The 19,648-nt window shown below is 39.2% G+C and overlaps 1 protein-coding gene across 1 annotated transcript in view; it reads right to left on the reverse strand.

Annotated features, from left to right (window-relative positions):
- Window positions 1-17,196, reverse strand: part of kcnk6 (potassium channel, subfamily K, member 6) — a 28,155-nt gene extending 10,959 nt beyond the window's left edge. The window contains exons 1-2 of the mRNA XM_042486262.2: window positions 16,802-17,196; window positions 6,955-7,347 (exon numbers count right to left, since the gene is read on the reverse strand). Of these exons, the coding sequence (XP_042342196.1) occupies window positions 6,955-7,347; window positions 16,802-17,117 (709 nt within the window). The 5' untranslated portion in view covers window positions 17,118-17,196. The remainder of the gene's footprint in view (window positions 1-6,954; window positions 7,348-16,801) is intronic.
- Window positions 17,197-19,648: the final 2,452 nt, after the last annotated feature.

A 19,648-nucleotide genomic window follows, 5' to 3' on the forward strand; every position in this document is an offset into this window, starting at 1 on the left:
CAGGTACACGAACACGAACTTGTTGAGCAGGTCTCTGAGCACGTCATTGATTAGAGCCCGGAAAACGGCCGGGGCATTGGTTAACCCGAACGGCATTACCAGGTATTCATAATGTCCAGTAGGTGTGTTGAAGGCCGTCTTCCACTCGTCCCCCTCACGGATCCGAACCAGGTGGTAGGCGTTTCGCAGATCCAGCTTGGTGTAGATGGTGGACCCTTGAAGGAGCTCGAAGGCCGAGGCGATGAGAGGCAGAGGATAACGATTCTTGACGGTGATGTCATTGAGGCCCCGGTAATCAATGCAGGGTCGCAGGGAGCCATCTTTCTTGCCGACGAAGAAGAACCCTGCGCCAGCGGGAGAGGAGGAGGGACGGATGATGGTGGACGCCAAAGCCTCCTTAATGTATGTGTCCATAGCCTCTCTTTCGGGTGCCGACAGGGAATACAGGCGCCCCTTGGGGGGAACAGAACCAGGAAGGAGGTCAATGGCGCAGTCATAGGGACGATGTGGAGGCAGTGACGTGGCCCTCGTCTTGTTGAAGACCTCCCGGAAGTCATGATACTCAGGGGGTACCATGGAGAGATCTGGTGTGGAGCAGGAACTGGCAGCTGGAACCGGCGGGACCATCTGTTGGAGGCAGATCTGGCGGCACGACGGACTCCACCCCAAAATGGAACCCGTAGACCAGTCGATGTGGGGGTTATGACGACGCAGCCAGGGGTACCCAAGGATCAGGGGGAGATTCGGAGACCTTAGCACATGGAAACTGATGGTCTCAAGGTGCGTGCCTGACAGGAGCATGGAGATGGGCGTGGTCTGGTGGGTGACTCTTCCCAGGAGGTGGCCGTCTAGTGCGCTGGCCGGAATAGGACGGGGCAGAGGATCCAGCTCGATCTCCAGCTGCCGGGCGAGTTCCTCATCAATGAGGTTAACGTCAGCTCCAGAGTCTATGAAGGTGGCAAGGGTGTGGGACCCCTCCGCCAACAGAAGCTGAACATGGAACAGTGGTCGTTGACTGGGAGCAGAGTTCAAAGATCGGCTCAGCAGGATGCCCCCGTCTACCGCTGAGCCCTCCCTTTTGCTGGACACCGTGAAACAAAATGGCCGGCCTGGCCACAGTAGAGACAGAGGTTCCCACGACGTCGTCTCTCCCGTTCCTCTGGCGGCAGACCGGTGCGACCCACCTGCATGGGTTCTGCTCCCAGGGTGGGTTCGGAATGGAGACTGGGGTTAGCAGGTGGCCCATGCTGACGAATGGGGAAGCGGTGATCAGCTCCCTCCACCCGTTGCTCTCTCCTTCTGGCTTGGATCCGCCTGTCTAGCCTTGTGGTCAGTTCAATCAGGCCATCCAATGAGCTGGGGAGGTCGAATGAAACCAGCTCGTCTTTTATGTACGGAGCTAGTCCGTTGAGGAAGTCGTCGCATTGAGCCGCCATGTTCCACTCGCTCAGCCTGGCCCGGGTTCTGTCAAAAAACAAAAAGTACGAACCCAGATGCAGTACACCGGTAAACAGGAATAGTTGGTAATGACTTTTATTCAGCCCAGCACAAATCAAACACGAAGCAAGATGAAGTAATTCTGCATACAGTTCGTTCTTCGGGTCGGAACCCACAACAAAGTCTCTGGAGGGAGATCGAAGCAACGAACCGAAGCTTACGTCACTCGGCGTGGATGCAGAGGAAACCCCGTAGCCCAACAGCTCGGCAGCACGTGTGGAGATACCGTCGAGGAGAAGGCGGAAGCGTGGTCGGGGACAGGCGGAGGTTCCGAAACCGAGTGAGCAGTCCGATGATGCAGCGGTACCGATGGGGATGGACCAGGAGGATCGTCGGGACCAGGCGGAGAAGTCTTTACCAGCAGAGCAGATCAGGAACGCCAAAACAGAACTCGTGGTCGGGGACAGAAGGCAGGAAGGTTTACCGGGGATCGGGCGAAGAGAGCAGGTCAGGAACAGGCAGGGTCGGCTTTCAAAGATCTGGCAGGAGAATGCTGGAGAGTCTTGCATAGTGCGAAGGAACAATCTGGCAACGAGTGTGTGTGTGTGTGGGAGGCTTATATACTGGGTTGATTGCTGATGAGCTGCAGCTGGAGGTGAGTGAGTGAGCAGGCAGAGTGGGCGTGGTCAGCAGGTAGAGGGAGCAGAGGGAGAGTGAGTGGAAAAGTACTGAGAAGGGGGAGAGGAGCAGGGATCGTGACAATGATAGCAGCTCTGTGACCCTCTACTTAGGCACACTGGTGCTATCATAGATATAGAAACAAAGATACCTCACTGGGCGCTGCTCTAAGCTCGCTGCGATGTGTCTGTGCGGGTGCCATATTGGGGAGGTCAAGATCCACTAGTAAACAACTAAATGTGTATTGAGAGATGCAGGTTGAACCAACAACATAATAAGTGGATGTCGGTAGCTTTTGCTGTCGCCAAAAAGTTGATTTTTTGTAAATGGAGAATCAGCAATGCCCCACATATTCAAGACTGGGCTGATGCACTGTTGAAAATAACTAAACTTGAAAAAATAAGTTAAATGAATATAGGCTCAGTAGATGAGTATAACTCAATATGGTCATCCTTCTTAGCACATAAATTCATTTTATTTATTTATTTTCCTTCTTAATGTAAATTTGTATCTGTCTATTTGTTTGTTGTTGTTTTTTGTTTATCTATTTATTTTTTTGCTAGTTTCGCTTGCTGGCTTTTTTTAAAAAAAAAGCTTGATAGGCTGCATAAGGTGCGAACTATTGCTATTTCAATTGTACTAGTAAATAACAATAACACTTGGGGGCAAAAATGAGATGCAGATTTCACTACAAAATCGACTGTAATATATGAAAGTGAACATGATAGTGGTTACTTGTGTGAATACATTACAATTACTGGAGGCAATCCAATAAACTCTGAAAAAAAACAGCAATCTTTACATACATTACACATGTGTCATGTTTCTGAAACGTAGTGGTAATAAGTTGAATTTAATGTAAAGTTGCAGGAAATTTAAAGAAGCAGAAAATATAAATCCTCAAGTAAAGTGCCAGTACATCAAAATTTACTAGAGTACTGCAGCTGAATGAATGTACTTTGTTAGACCCCATCACTGGATGTTGCTTATTCATAAGTCAAAGCCTGCATGTCCCAGTTTCGTGGCTGTTCAGATGATTACTGTTTTGTCATAGAGCTGATTAGATTGCCTCCAGTAACTGATATACTGAATTTTTCATAATTATTGAATAATTTCATAATTAGTGTACACATTCTTGAGTTATGTCCCAATGCATGTTTTACGAGGTTACAGTGACCTTTAAATTTGACCACCAAAATTAAATCAGCTTATTAAGAATTAATCCAAACACATCAATTTGTTCTCTTTGGATGATTAAACACCATTTCATTTAATAGACACAGATAGACACAGCAAATTAATTAATTAAGAAAATAATCATTGGCTGCAGCCCTACAGCAATTGATTTAAGATATTTTTGAGAAATAAGTGGTTGACTGACCAGTTAACAGACTGATAGAGCCACCCACAGTCATGCCACACATTACAGTCAGAGGTCTGATAAATTGACTCTGAAAGCTTATTAAAAAAAAAGTTGTAAGCACTTTCCTTGCAAGATTAATCAGTAAAATTAACAATTGATTAATTGATTAATTTTTATGTTATACACCAGAGTACCAAGTACCAAAATGCATTTTATCCTCAGTCAAAGCTCAAAGAAACATATTGCAAATATTTTGACAGCTTTTCACAGCCTATCGATTAAAGTTCATGTTTGATTAAATTCACTGATAAATTATCATACCTGAAACAAACTTATATTAAATGCCACTAATGCTTCTAGCAAAAATTCATTTCTGTTCCATGAAATTGAAAAGTCCATTGCTAACAATGAGCAATACAGGAGAGTGTACTTCAAAATCCAGACAGCTAAAAGAGAACTCGGAGAGCAGTTCTATTTCTGAGGAAAACACTTGTCAACCCCTGACTCGCTGTCGAGAAAAGAGAGACAGAGAGAGGTGCTACCTCTCACATCAGAGGTGAGAATGAAGACTGCATGCACTGCTGCAGAGGTCAGCTTATCTCCACAGAGCAGAACTAAAAAACAATCAGCATGGAAATATAAAAACTTTTTAAAAACTTTTTTAAAATTTAAAACTTTTCTGGTATATTCTCTAAAGAAATATTCTACAACAACTGCAGTTCTACCTCTGGCTCTCTTGACGAAAAAGAGTCTACATACGTCAGCATTAAACAATCTGCACTGAGCAGTCACAACCCCACCAGTCTTTCCTATAATGATATCAAGTCTTTGCTTTAACCCTTAAACCTGAGCAATTTGGTTTGATTTCTTGCAAAAACAAAACCACACCAGATCAACATGAGTCATGTGATCTCTAGTTTCATTTTAACTAAGTAGCAGTGGGTTTTACATTTTTTATAGGTCTTCTTTTTTGTCTTTTTGTTTTTGTTTATTGCCCATGGCCATAAGGCTTGTTTGCTTTTATTTGTGTTTTGTTTTGTTTTTACGTGTTAGAAATAAAGATTCATGCAACAATAACAGGATATATGTGTAAAAAATACCATGATGACACTGTGTGGGTTTAAACTTGTGTTTAGATGATATTTGATGTTCAAATTAATGAGAATTATGAGATCCAATTTATACTGATCAACTGTCTGAATAAATAATCAATCCTGTAGGATGAAGTGGAGGCTGCCAAATTTTCCAGCAAAGCCAGGTGCAAAACAAGTGCATATTACCTTGTCATGCAGAAAAGTTACTAATTGCACCAACAAAAAAAGAACAGTTTTGTTACTTATCTTTTCTTTGTATTTACAGGTTTGGTCAGGTTAAGTCTAGTTAGCCCCTGAGTGTTTGCTTAGCTCCTGTGGTGTGCCCTGTGGAGTTTTCTCACAAACAAACAAGTCAGGTTTACATTTGGTATTACTCACCAAAACGCAGTATGTGTATCCTTGAGGCCTAACAAAATTTTTCTTTACTAATTAAAAATTTTGAAGCTGATTTTTTAAAAGAAAATCTTAAATCTTGCACTGCTTTAACCAATGTTTAGCAGCTGGCAGTCTTCTGCTGCCCTGATTTTGCTTGTGCATTGCTTTGTTTTTTGCCGCATTGCTGCCACCTGACAATAAGTGGAAAAGTGGGAAACCATTGGCAGGGCCGATGCATGGTGTCACCTGCGTGCACCAGTGTCCTCTTGTACATGCACACGACAAACAAATTGAGTATCCACTTAGAGAAAACTTGCGGTTGTATGCCTCTGTGCACCAGTCCAGTTGCACTTACAGTTTACATCTATGTCTGTGAAAAAATTGATGCTTTACACACAGAAGATCTCTACAATCAGCTCAGTTTCAAGATTAATGTCACCAATTCAGTATCTGACCAACATAATAGCCAGTTACGTGTTTTTGCAGAACATTATGATGTTGACCTTTTGACCATTTGGATATAAAATGTCATCACTTCAGCATTTTATCCTAATAGACATCTGTGTGAAAGTTTTCCATAATTGGCATATGAATTCTTGAGGTAGGCCTTGGCCTTTGACCTAAAAAAATCAAATAAAAATTGAGTCCAACTTTATTTTGGTGCCAAATTTGAGAAAATTCCCTCAAGGGAAACATTGGAAACAGAGTATGAAGAACAGATTTCTGCCCACAGGATTAATGTTACATCTGCTTACCTCATTATTTAAAACATCTGCCACATTTATGTGGACACCTAACATTGTAACATTATATCTAAGGCACAAAATACGAAAAAGAATAATTAATCTCCTGTAATTTCTGACATCTAAGTGTGTACTGCATCATAACTAGGAATATAGTAAAAGTGAGTAACGTCTGGCATTTGTCAGTAGTTTTCAACACATCGATGGTGAATTTCATGTGTAAGTGAGACTCACGCATGAACATATTGGTATGCATTTAAGACTAATATGTTTGCTCTGTAAAAAGGTGCTGATATTTCCTTCAGCGTGTCTCAGATCACGATGAGACAACACCTTCTTATCAAACATATACTGCAGATGACCAAGCCTTAAAAAGGAGGAAGTGTGTGTGAGTCTAGCACTGTGACTGTAAAAACATTCAGACTAAAGTTTGCACAAATTCAACATCAGTGGCAAACTTGATGAAAAAAGTGATGAAATTTAAGCAGAAAATCAATGCTTGTCTTAAAAATCACACATTTTGTGCAGTCAGAAAAAAAAGACTGCGTAAAAAAGTACACAAGACAGAAGAGAATAGACTCCACTGGTATGAGGATACTGACACGCTGATGTTACTCTGCCAGTTTCAATGGAAGTCAGTGTGAAAGATTTAGTGTTTAGTTAAACTTTCAAAATGTGGACGCTCTGGTCTTTAATAGGGGTCTACCAATATTGGTTTTTCAGGGCCGATACAGATTATTAGTACTTAATGAGACTGATAACCGATACTTGAAACCAATATGCATTTACAATAAAAATTAAGAATTTGGAATATAACAAACTCCAACAAAAAACTTTATTTAAATGCCTTTATCAATTCTTTAATCAAAACTGAAAGTTTTTTCTCTGCAACTTTTTTATAAAATCAAGTGAAAATTAACAAATTAATAAATAAAAACAGATCCCTGAGATTTTACAAAGTGAAAGTTCCTCCCATGCTAATGCTTTTTTTGCATGTATTGTAGACTGCCTTCCCTGGTGTTGGTTGAGCGCTATACACACTTTTTCCTCAATTAATTTTATCAGTGATCAGTTAAATAAAATGTAGGTAATCTGCAAATTTGCAAATACTGGCCCTGATTCTTGGCCAGGCGGATAATCTGTCAACCCCTAGTCTTTAATCTGATGGTACTGTGTTGTGTGATAATATTTTGGCTGCACTAAAGTTGGATGATGGACAAATGCAATTCCTATCTATGAAGTACATAATAACAACTGCACTCACCCATGATAGAGACCTGGTACAGCTGCCTGTACTTCTGTCCAGGCTGAGTCCCCGGAACAAAATCTCCCAGTCCGATGGTGCACAGCGAGATGAAGCAGAAGTAGATCCCATCCAAGAAAGTCCAGGACAGCTCCACTGCGCTGAACACGGCTGCCGGCACCACGAAGAAGCACAACACCACCACAACCAGCAGCAACACGAAGTGAACAACGGTGGCCGGCCGAGGCTCCATGCCTGCACGCTGCAGGACGCTGATGGGAGCGAGGACCAGAGGGTACATGATCCTCTGGACGCAGGCGGTGAGCACCAGCATGGTGAAGGGGACTCCTATCAGGGCGTAGAGGATGGAGAAAGCTTTTCCAGCGTCAGACAGAGGAGTGGTGTGACCATAACCTGAAGACAGAGTAAGAGGACAGATGTGTTGGAGGAAGAAGGTAGGCACAAGGGAGGAAAGGAAGACTATTTCAACAGGGATAAATTGGGCAGGGGCAGAAAGAAAGATTTGTAAATACATTTTAGGGGTCGACCGAAATTGTTTTTTCAGGGCCGACACTGTTTATTAGTAATTATGAGACCGATGACTGATATTTTGAACACATATGCATTTATAATAAAAATGAAAATCTTTGTCTAAATCAAGAATTTACAGTATAACAAACTTCAACATAAAACTTTCTTTAAATGCCTTTAGCAAATGTTTAATCGAAACTGAAACTTTCAAAATCAAATACAGCAAGTTCCCAGCAACTTTTTTTTTTTAGAAAGTCAAGTGAACATTTTTACAACTCAAAGTTCCTCCCATCCTGAGGCTTTCTTTGCCCATTTTAATTAATTAATTTTATCGTCGATCATTAAAAGAAAACGCTGATAGAGATAATTGGCAAAATGCCAAATATTTGCCCCTATAATCAGCCAGGCCGATAATTCGTAGACCACTAATACATTTATAATTATTATTCTAAAAGGAGACCTGTTATGCTCATGTTGAGGTTCATACTTGTATTTTTGGGTTTGTGCTCGAAAATGTTCACATGCTTTAATGGTCAAAAAACATTTCTTCTCTCATACTCTTTGCCTGAATATACCTGTATAACCCTCTGTCTGACACTCTGCTTTAGCACCTCTCTCTTTAAGCTCCCCTCCCCAAAAAGCTCAGTTTGCATCAATTGGTCAGTGTTTCCAGATCTTACAGCTTCTGTGCAACACCATTACAACTGGGGAACTGTAACAGAGTATAATGGCACTTACTGCTGTGAAAAATCATTAAAGAAAACATCTAAACCCAAATCTCACAACTGGACAAGTTCCATGAGGAATACGATTTGAAATCAGGGAGAAATGAACATTGAAAAACCTACAAGATTTCATGTTTCCCTAATGTTAGCATGTAGCTACATGTAGCAGTGTCCTTGCAGCTGAGAGAATGACTGTAATGGAGTATAGCAGCAATTTCTACTGTGAAAAATCACGCAGACCTATTAAGCTTGGGAGGTATCACAGTATTCCAAGTTATTCAGAAATCATGTAGGTACTGTATAATTTCCAATACTGTTATAAATAGAAATCACTGTACGTAGTGCACAGCACATACCACCAGTGGTCTCAGTGGAACAAGAAATTAAAGAGAAAGACAATGCAAGACCTAGTGGAGCAGGGAGAAGTTATAGGACTGTAAACAGCCGGTGACCAGCAACAGGCATGTTTTTTACATGTAACTTGGTGAATGATGGGTTTATTTTTGATTACAAGCAAGAGTAACCAAGACGGTTGGGTGAGTTTTATTTTGTTTTTGTCATGTTTAAATGAAGTGTATTTTATGATAAATTAATGGGACAATTAGCCTTGTCAGTCCTCTGAGACCGAGAGAACATTGAATTTAAGGTGTACAGTTGTATTTCTCTCTAGGTGTGACAATATCACTTTTCGTAACATTTTGAGGGTTCTACTGTGTATTCATTAGTCTGAAAAGCTGTAAGTAAGTAGCTCACTCACCATTGGGGCCACACACCATCATATACAATATACCCCAGTGAAATTTTAGGAAGGTATGAAATTTACATACCGCCCAAACCTAAGACCTATGTCTCAAAACCTGTCAATAAAACAACAAAACTATTAGCAGGCTGGATGCAAAGAGTGGTGCATGAAAATATGTTTCCATAATTTCATCTTTAAGCTGCAGATGACTGCACAGCAAGAGAACTTCAGGTGAAACGCTTCCTCTAAATGTTTGCACTGATCATATAGATTGTTACAGAACCAGAAGTGGTATTACAGGTAAAGCTACTGCACCTGTGAGATGAGTGATAACAGTAGCACATGATTGGCGCTTGAAGTTCGGCTGCAGCCGACGTTTCTGTTCAAAAGAGCTGAGAAACAGCAACTGGTCAGTATCGGGGAACTAATGCTGGGAGGAAGAAAATAAAACCCTGGCTCACAGCACAAAGCACTCATTGAATATGTGACAAAGGTGCCCACAGGGAGACATCCTCTACCAGGCAGCAATGAAACTATTGTAACAGAAACGAGCTTCTGCCTGGGCCAGATCGCGGCTCAGCTTTTTCTGTCACATAAATGAAAAGGGATGTACCGTAACAACACACTATAAAATTTAATGAAAACAATGCAGCCACAGTAAAGAACCAATACAAAAAGTACAATCCACTCTCACACCTAAAACTTCCACATTAATCCACACAGTGCTGAGCAGAGTCAGTTGATAAGAACAGACAGGGAGGCAGTGCAGCTAAAAAAAATCCTGCAAGTGTTTTTTGCACAATAAGATCATATAACATCATTTAATGTGCAAATGATACAGAAATTCAGGTTGTGTTAGCTTTAAGTCCTCTGAAATGGTTGGTTCCATCCAATTTATCACTGTGTAAGATCACAAACTACTACACAGAAGCCTGAAAACAGCTTGAGCTGCACAAGTTATTATTTTACAGCACACAATAGAAGAGCGGCAGTTAGTACAGCAATGAAATACAGCTGTTCCTTTGTGCAGAGTGCATCTGATTTTGTCTTGAAGCATAAGTTTTTTAATAGCATCCACAGCAGGAAATAACAGTTGTGCATAAGGTTGTAGATGTCATTTAACATTATAGAGGGCACACATATGTAATGGAGGGTGAGAGGGGCATCAAACACTTCCATTTCCTGCATTAAGTTGAATTTTGATGAACCAATCAGTGCCTTTTCTGTGTCAATTTATGGTGGAAATGTCTTTTAAAGTCAAAGTCACTTGCTACTTTAATGTTTTTGTTAGAGGGTTCAAATCTTTAATTGCCTCTTTTATATAGTTTACTTATAGCATATATTAACATCCTTTTTAGTCCTCCGTGGTAACTTTATTTTGAGTTCTTTTTGTGTTTTATGTTGTTCGTTTTGGAGTTGTATGTTTTGATTTTTCATTTTTGTTTTATGTTGTCTGTCTATAACTGTTGTTGCTGCCTGTCTTGGCCAGGACACTCTTGAAAAAGAGATTTTTAATCTCAAGAGGTTTATCTGGTGAAATAACGGTTAAATAAAATAAATAAAATGAAAGTGTGCTAAAAATCAAGGGGGACATTCCCCTCCTCACAAATCTACATCTATGGTTGTGGGACATGTATTTGTATGCACTGTAGCCATGTGAAACATATTTTTCAGTTGTTAAACAGAATAAAAAGATACTGAATCTTACTGGAGCTATCCTGGATATACAGCATGCTGGGATAATAACGTTACTCTTGGTGGAAATTTCCAGTTACAGAGTAAGAGCTTTAAAAATTAACGTTATTACATCTTCAGTAATGCAATGAAGCTTTGGTAATCACAGGATGGTTTGGGTGATGTGTTTAAATGGTGCGACCTGACGGTCATCCAAGCCGGAGAACAGAGGGACTTCATGAGATCAGTACAAAACTTTCTTTGTCAAAGTCAGCATGCAGGTTATTATCCATCATTACCAACACTCAGGATCTGAGACCAACACACATGGTTAGATGGATCTCAAATCATATGACTTGATGTTTAACTCCAGAAACATGGGATGGGTGAGAAGAATTGTGCAAAATGTTTTTGTTGACAGCGACTGATAGTATTATCACTGGTGCTGTGGACCTTGAGACTCATGTCTGGGGAGATCACACAGTCTCTCTTTGTGCAGGGTTGAGGCAAAGTTGAGGTCATGCTTCAGAAACATACTGATATATAAATGTTGGCCTGAGACTTCACATCTGTCCTTACACCAAATTCAGGAGGTCACTTTAATTGCTGAAAGAATTGGATTGGGATGCCAAGTGGTATTAAATTTTAAGGAGTTTAACCCTTTAAAACTTAAAAGCTTGTTGGCTTTATTTCTATTCAAAAAATGGAGAGAAGGCAATGAGCAACTTAATAAGGCATGGCCCAAAAATGAGCAAAAAAAGTTCTAAAAAGTTATGAGAAAATAAGTCAAAAAACAAACAAACAAAAATAAAATAATCTAAAAAAAAAAAAACAAAGAAAAAATAAAATGTTAAAAAAGTATTTATTTGGGATCTTTTTTAATCACATTTTTTCTGTAACATCATTTTAAATAGAAATAGAAATAGAAACTATAAATATAGCATTTATTTTCCCTATTTTTTGGGGAAAATTTTCTAATAAATAAATAAATTTTCAGATAAATTTCTAATAGATCTAATAATCTAATAATAATAATATTTTTTGTTTCTTGTTAATGTCTTGGGACATTTCTCGACAAGTTTGTCATTGTGGTTTGAGAGTCAGGTGGTTAATTACAAATATTTTTAGCATCCCATGCATCTTTTTGTGCTATTTGATATCTACTCCTGACACTACAAAATATGACAGCTGGTTTGGCATTCACTTTCTGCAGAAGCACCTTCACTTCAGAACAAAAGTTTCTTATTTTTTTTTGTGTGTGTGTGTGTGTGTGTGTGTGTGTGTGTGGGGGGGGGGGGGGGGGGGGGGGACATTCATTTGGGAATTTTTCCTCTTCTTCACTCTTTGTTTGAGTACACGGCCCTGCAGGCTCATGTCCTTTTAGGTAGATTAGCGGGGCGTTTATCTATGCTAACTAGGTAAAACGGACACATGCTTTCAATTAATCAGATGTAGACTTTTCTTCTTACCTTCCTTAGGAATAAATTCAAATAAAACTTTGGAGGATATTGGTAAAAGAGGCCCATTGTCTATCCAACACATAAATTTAGAGGAATGCCACATAATGATGCTCAGATCAGTTCTCTCGTTCACCTTTAGTTTGGCAACAAAATCATTTTACAGGCTGATTTCCATTTCAATTCTCACTAATTATTAGCCTTTATATACTGAAGACAAAATTAACATTTTATTTTCATTTTCTCGTCAGCTGCATTGCAACTGTAGATCAATAAGGCTCCATTTAAAGCCTACATGAAACATGACTGAATGTTAGTTTCTATCTGGAGGCTACTTTAGAAACATGTAACCTGGTCAGACAGAGAGTAAATGTTTTTGTGTTCAGTAGAGATTTTTATGGTCTCGTGTTGTGATTGGACTTTCTGCTGCTCTTTTCACGTCTGTGGAGAAAATATCTGTCCCATGCCTTTAAATTGAACCAATAAATGAATCAGGCCAGTCTTAAAGGTTATTGACCACTAGTAGAACTAAGGAGCGTGTTCACAAGTATGGGGGGAAGAAAAGAAAGACTGCACGCCAGCAAACATGGACAGAAACAATGCAGACTTTTAAACATTTAAAAATAAAAACTTCTAAAAAGGAAAGAAAGGCATTAAACATGTTTGTTAGGAATTAATTACGCACATAATCTTTAAAATGAGTGTAATATATTGACATTGTTGTACTACAAAAACGCCCTAGGGCACCCTTAAATTCATAATGACGCTATTTCTACAGTTTTACGCCATCTTTGAGGTCATTCTGTGTCTTTATGTGTTCATTTTATATTGCTTTTTGTTTATTTTGTGGCTCTCTTATCTTGTCTCACCTCCCACCTGCGAGATGATAAGAGAAGTTGTAAAAAAACACTCAATTTCACTAAACATCTAAACAGGCAAATGTTAAAATGACTTCCCAATCTGTCTATACTAAACTTCCACAATCTATTTTGCAGAACTCTCTGGTTCCACTTTGATGTAACAAACCTATAGTAGACGAGCAGTTATTCTATGCAAAAAAAGAAGGATCATTATGACATATAAATGACATTTTGTATGTGTTCTCATCTGGTTTTACCTCTGCTAGATTGTTCTAAACCTGCTGCTCATCTGACTGCTTATGTTCTTTATCTCTTTGGCAACTAAACCAAACATATCAACACGTCTATGATAACATTAAGGAAGTGTCATGTAAGGAAACACATGCAGTATTGTGAAAGACATTCATACATCACATTGAGCACTCTTCCTGAAAACAAAGGTCAACTCTGTTCTGCTTCATGCATGAGTTTGCATGTCCCATGTGAGGGTCAGCATGCCTGTGAATGCCACCATGTGCTTTCATAGTAGTTTGTTAAAATGGCACAGACGCTTTCAATAACAGCCTCCAGGAGCTTACGTAATGTTACCACAATGATGCTGCAGTATTCTGGTTCTGAGTTGTGGTAGTTTGGCACTCAGCTTGTGGTGCTCAAATCAATAAAAAATACATTTGAAAAAACTAAAAAGCAATATCTCTTTCCAAAAATCATGACCCCGGTTACTCGAGATAATCCAAAGACCTTGCCGTGACCAGTTTCATGTAGGAACTATTTTCTGTCGACCAAATGACACCCGCAAACCGTATCACTGCGAAGAAGGAAGCATGCATCTGCTCATGCACATGTTAAAATTAATGGCGTCCTCCTCGGCTGAGCTGTAATATTAGCAAGCCTAATAGTGCAGGGTGAGTAAATGCACGCTTCCTTCTGTGTGGTGATAAGGTTGACGGATGCAGTTTGGTAGAAAACAAATAGTTCCAAAATGAAACCGCTCACAACAAGGTCTGTGGATTATCTTCAGTACCCGGGTCATTTCAGCAAGGAAATGATGCTATTGAGTTTTTAAAATGTATTTTTGCTGCTTTGAGCACCACAACTGAGTGCCATCTAGACAGACATCTGTATGACTGATATTACCAAAATCTGACAATGTGCTGTAACCATGATTAAGTGATGAGTTTCAAAGATAAAATCCTTAAAATTTGAGTCAAATATTTATATTTTTTGTTTCCATTTTACCAGATATATTATGTATTCAACGAAAGAGGCTCTCCATGTCTTATTTCTTCCTAGAAAGTCTAAAACATGCAGATATATTAGTTATCTGTTTTTTAATATATATTTTGACTTTGATTGAAATGTTCTTTGTAATGAACTGCAAACTGTAAAGCAGATAATCTGTATTAAAAAAATTATGGGAAAAAATAAAGTATAAAAAAAGAAAGTCTTAAACATTGGACAAATCAAAAAAATGTGACTAAATGAAGCACAGTTTTCAGTATCCTCTGCAACATGTTGATGTCAAACAACTTTTTGTTTTTGCCGCTGGTCAGAAGTTTATTACCTTCATGTCTGGCATGTTTTTCTAGCCAAAGCACTGCTATATTAGTTTTTGCAGGTGATTCTGCAGCTAAAATCACCACTTCACAAAAAAACCCACACAACACACACGCACCAAAAAAACTCTCTTTTCCTTCCTGACAAGCAAACATGCTGCACTGGCATCGCCTTATGTTTTGCTCCAACATCCTGTTTCAACAGGAAATACATTTAATCAAAGGCACAGAATATTGTTTCATTGTGACTTTTAAGATGACAAATAAAACCATGGCTACAATATCAACTAAAGACCAGCTGGTAAAAGAGAAAAAGAATGTGAACTTCTCAGACACCAACTGGTCTGCAGCGACACTGCTGTTGCTGTACTGGGCGGTTCCGACATATTGATGGGTGTAATTAAATGTCAAGCAGGGTGTTGTTTTAACACAGCGTGCATGCAGAACAAACTTTCTCATATGAGGAGTTTTATTATGTTCCCAATTAGGTATGGATAAGACTCTGAAAAATAAATTAGCATTTTTACGTGAGACAAAATGAAAGTCCTTCTGGTCAATTTAATAATAAACTGTATCACAAATAGACAACAGAAAGAAAAACACAATTATTTATTTTAAAAAAATAATTTACTCTTAACACTGACCCATAGGCTTTTGGTGCAACAACTGCAGACAAAGTTTGGTTATCCAAGCTGTCAAGATGTCAAACATCTCCATGGTTCGAAGCACTGTGTTAATAAAGTAAACTACATAGCAACTTAAATTTGTTTTAGTGCTTTTTCATAAAGTTTGAGGGCTTGAGAGAAATGCTGGATCTAACATTTTGTACAATTCAACATTATATTGTGTTTAATTATGCTGTCACACTAATCACGCTCTCCCTGCCTGATAATCACCCAAATCTTTCAAATGTCGTTCCCCTGTTTTTAAAGCAGACTTTCGGTTATAAATTTAAAGCCTGCAGCCCAAGCCTAATTTATTGCTCCTACCTGCCTGTTTGCCCTATTGTATCTATTATGTATTGTACATTTGTGTGTTTTTAATGTTGCACTGTTTTATTTTGTATGTATCTTTGCTGCGTCTGAGTCAAGTCAAAGACAAATTTCCACTGAGGTGGACAATAAAGTCTCTATATCTATATGTTAACAATAAAAAAAGCTACCCTAACTTTAAGAAGAACATTCTTGCTGCTGAAAACATTACTAAAACATTGCATTGTACCATTCTCAGAACGTTTTTAGAGCCAAAAATTGCTCACTGGGTAAGTGTGTGGTTGTGCAGGTGTGTGAATAGTTCAGGGACACCTAAAAATGACTGCTCTAGATGAACTGTCAGGTCCCACAAAAAACCTCAGTGATGTAAGACAACCTGCTCTCACTCAGTTGTACTTCCTGTCCCATCCAGGTCAGCCAACTACATACTGTACAGTGAGTGTTCAGATAAGGGGTAGACAGATTATTGGCCTGGCCGATTATTGGCATTTTGCCAATAATCTCTATGTTCACTGATAAAATTAATTATTGAAAAAGTGTGCATATTACACTCAACCAACATCAAGGAACACAGTCAGCAAAACTTGCAAAGACAATGTCAGGATAGGGGGAACTTACTTTTAAAACCTAAAGAAGCTATTTATACTCACTCATTTTTTATTTAAATTTTTACTGAACTTAATAAAAAAAAAAGTTGCAGGGAACTTGCTGTACATAATGTTGGAAGTTTCAGTTTTGATCAAACATTTGCTAAAGGCATTTCATTAAAGTTTTGTTTAAGTTCATTATATTCCAAATAACTGTCATTGAACTTATAATCATTCAGTTTATCTGCCCCAGGCCTTATAGTTCGACAATAAAAAGCGCCATGAAACCCCTGCACATTTGCTCTGATCAAGAGAGAGAACTCCTCTGCATTTGTTTTCAGGACAATGAACAGGAAATGATGTACTCATTTATAAGTCTGACGGAAACCTATTTTCCTCCCGTTAGTTATTTGTTATCTGAGGTATGTGTTTAAATCTTAACTGACTTAAACTGAAAGGCACACAGCTGCAACCTGTCACATCCATGACACGTGGCAAAATAACGCCATAAACTTATTACCATATTAGACTTTTGTAGTGTTTTATCTCCAAAGATAAAGTCCCTGCATCGGACTGATGGTGTTTTTGTTTTGTTCATAGTTTATGGCACTTTGTCGCTGTAATGTGTATTATTATACGATGACATTTACATGGAGTTTTAATTTCTTTTTTATGAGTTTGCGTCCTGCGCAAAGACGCCACCAGGTGACTTTACGCTGAAAACTTTTGGTGTAGATTACTCACCGACAGTGGTGACCAGAGTGTTTGCGAAGAACATGGAGGATGCCAGGTCCCAATTTGACGTGAAGGAGACATTTCTGAGGACGGAGACACCGTACTTGTTGGCCTTCAATACTTTGGCCAGAAAGTGCTCGAGCGACGCGCTGTTGACGCAGCTCTGGTTTAGAAACTCCTGCTTCAGGGCTTCCATGTCATGTCGCAGCTTGTCCTCCACCGGCCGCTCGATGCTGGAGAAAACCAGCGCCCCGAAAAGCAGGTAGATGACATAAAACAGGATGAAGCCTGTAAGCAGCAGCCACGACCTGCTCACGGAGTGCATGTCTGCTTTGACTCCGGGATTACCATCAGTGGAGCGGCACGCTGGGGCTTCCCTCTCTGTCTGTGTGGCCGCTCTCCTTCCTTTTCCTCTCTGTGTAGGAACTGTTTTTTGGGGGCTGTCCTAATTGAACTTGAACCCTCCTGTTCAACGCATCCTCCTCCCACTGTTGAAATTGCAGGGTGTGTTCAGAAAAGAGTCCTGGAAGTGCATCCTGGATCCTGGAAAAAGTTTCCAAGTGTGTGTATTCATGTGTGACAAGCTTCCGTTGTAGAGCTGATTGAGGAAACTTAACACTGTTATAAAGTCATTTTCTGCACTGAGATTAAATGTAATGCTTCTGCCGCTCAATAAATAATATTTATTTCACAAATTGGCCCAAATGATGTAGTTCTTGCTTTTGAGTTTGGGCAGAGATAATCAGAAAGAGACATAACTCCTTGCTCATCTTGTAAGAGCCCATGGATAATTAGTGAAATGGCCTAATGGGTACAGACTCAGGGGCCCGCCTTGCCTTCAACTGCAAACAGTCGCTCAAATTACAGAGATGAAAAGGAACTGTAAAAAGACACAAAGTAACCACCAAAGGGGCAAAAATAATCAGAAACAGATATAACATTATTACTACAAAGACAAAAAATTACTACAAAGAGACACACATTGACAAAAAGAGATGCATTACCTCAAAGATACACAAAATAACTACAAAATGGACAAAACAACCACAAAGAGATTAGGAGACACAAAATTACTTAAAAGAAACAAATGATCTAAAGAGAGACAGGATTATCCCAAAGACAAACAAAATTACTACAAACAGACACAAAAATGCCAAAAGGGATGCAAAATTACCTTAAAAAACTACAAAAGGGGAAAAACGACCACAAAGAGACACATAATGACTACAAAAAGGCACAGAATGACCAAAAGAATCAAAAATTACTATAAAGAGGCACAAAATGACCAAAAGAGATATAAGCAAGCACAAAGAGTCACAAAAGACAACACAATGGCCAAAAGAGACACACAATTATGTCAAAGAAACAAAATGACTGCAAAAAGAAGCAAAACAACCACAAAAAGACATAAAGAGACACACAATAACCACAAAGAGACATAAAATTACCAAAAGAAAGACAAAATTACCACAAAGAGATACAAAACAACCACAAAGAAATACCAAATTACTACAGAGACACAGCAACCAAAAAAAACCCCCCACAGAATTCCATATAAGAAACACAAAACAATTACAAAAGGGGCAAGAAAACCCAAAGACACCGAATGACTACAAAGAGACAACAAATGACCAAAACAAAGACAAAATTACCTCAAAGACATACCAAATTAATACAGAGACCCAGGACACCCAAAAGAGACACAATTACATAACAGAAACACAAAATAATTACAAAAGGGGCAAAACAACCACAAAGACACATACTGTACGATGACTACAAAGAGACACAAAATGACCAAAAGAGAGGCAGAATTACCCCCAAAAGATATAAAAACAACCAGAAAGAGATACCAAATTAATACAAAGAGGCACACAACAACCAAAACTGATATAAAACTAACTATAAAGGGGGCAAAACAACCACAAAGAGACACTGAATGACAGCCAGGACAAATCAAATGACAAAAAGAGACACAGAATTATGCCAAGGAGATACAAAATTTCCCTGAAGAGATACAAAATGGCAATACAGTTTGTGAAGATGTGGGCTTCAGCCAGACGCTGGCAGTAATTCTGTTTTGAGGACCTTTTCTATCCCACTGAAGTGAAAAATAATCCTGCTGCTGCTCAATAAAGAGTGTTTATTTAACACATTTCCATAAATTATGTAGCTATTGCTCTTCTGTTTTGACAGAGATAACCAGAAAGAGTTATATCTTCTTGCTTGTCTTGTAAAAAGATCCCATGGATGGATTACTGAATGGGACGCATACTTATGAGGGAGAGACTCAAAATGAACGCAAACACAAAATGACCACAAAGAGATGCAAAAAACCTAACAAGAGACACAGAATAGCTATGAATAAGGAGCAAAACAACTACAAAGAGACACAAAGAGACACAAAATGACCAAAAGAAAATGATGTCAAACTTAAAGGTCGTTGTGTTTCATGTAGGAACTATTTTCTTTCCGCTGAACTACACCCCCAAACCGTATCACCACGTAGAAGGAAGCATACATCTACCTAGCTTACTTAGATTTGCTAATGTAACAGCTCAGCCGAAGACAATGCCATTAATGTATCTCATGCCATCACAAGCTTTAACTTCTCGACTGTGAGTAGATGCACTCTTCCTGCTGAGCTGTGATTCAATGGTGGGTGTAGTTCAGTAGACAGAAAATAGTTCCTAGATGAAACTTCTCTCAACAAGTAACTGGGTTATGATTTCTAGGAAAGAGACATTGACTTTGTAAAATGTATTTTTTGGTGCTTCAAGCACCATGAGCTGAGTGCCATCTGGTTCCACTATATTGTACAGAACACAGGCATCTCTATATCGGATATCTACCAAC

The sequence above is a fragment of the Plectropomus leopardus genome, chromosome 6 (genome assembly GCF_026936395.1).
Source record: "Plectropomus leopardus strain MGB_pleo_1.0 chromosome 6, ASM2693639v1, whole genome shotgun sequence".
Taxonomy (NCBI): Eukaryota; Metazoa; Chordata; class Actinopteri; order Perciformes; family Serranidae; genus Plectropomus; species Plectropomus leopardus.